This window comes from Chaetura pelagica, unplaced genomic scaffold (genome assembly GCF_000747805.2).
Source record: "Chaetura pelagica isolate M959 unplaced genomic scaffold, ChaPel_1.0 scaffold923, whole genome shotgun sequence".
NCBI lineage: Eukaryota > Metazoa > Chordata > Aves > Apodiformes > Apodidae > Chaetura > Chaetura pelagica.
The window spans coordinates 52,988-53,550 of NW_009952872.1; the positions used below are offsets into that span (position 1 = coordinate 52,988).

A 563-nucleotide genomic window follows, 5' to 3' on the forward strand; every position below is an offset into this window, starting at 1 on the left:
CTCCCTTCTCTCCCAGGTGCAGCTCCAGGCTCAAGACATGTCCTGCCAGCCCTGTCGCCAGCCCTGCTTGCCATGCCGGCCCTGCGGCCCCACCCCGCTGGCCAACAGCTGCAACGAGCCCTGTGTCAGGCAGTGCCAGAGCTCCACTGTCGCCATCGAGCCTCCTGCTGTGGTGGTGACCCTGCCCGGCCCCATCCTCAGCTCCTTCCCACAGAACACCGTGGTGGGCTCCTCCACCTCTGCTGCTGTTGGCAGCATCCTCAGCTGTGATGGAGTGCCCATCAACTCTGGGTGCTGTGACCTCTCTGGCATTTCCAGTCGCTACTGTGGGAGAAGGTGCCTCCCTTGTTAAAGCCAGAGGTGATTTCATACAGAAGGACCCCCAAGAAGACAGAAGATTATGCTGGTCTGAAGACAGAGAGTTAGGTCATTGCTTTCAGAGGGGCTGAGCAGCGATGGCTCTACCTGGAAAGCAAAGCAGGAAGAGGTGTGCCTGAGCTCTCTGAAAACATGGCTCATGTATAACTTGCCTGCTTCTCATAGCTTCTTTCTCCTTTTCTCTG

The 563-nt window shown here is 57.7% G+C and overlaps 1 protein-coding gene across 1 annotated transcript; it reads left to right on the plus strand.

Moving 5' to 3' along the window:
• LOC104386563 (feather keratin Cos2-3-like) lies at positions 1–352 on the plus strand. Its single transcript, XM_009995182.1, has one exon. It carries the CDS (start codon positions 38–40, stop codon positions 350–352), a length of 315 nt encoding a protein of 104 aa, XP_009993484.1. The 5' UTR covers positions 1–37.
• The last annotated feature ends 211 nt before the right edge of the window (positions 353–563 follow it).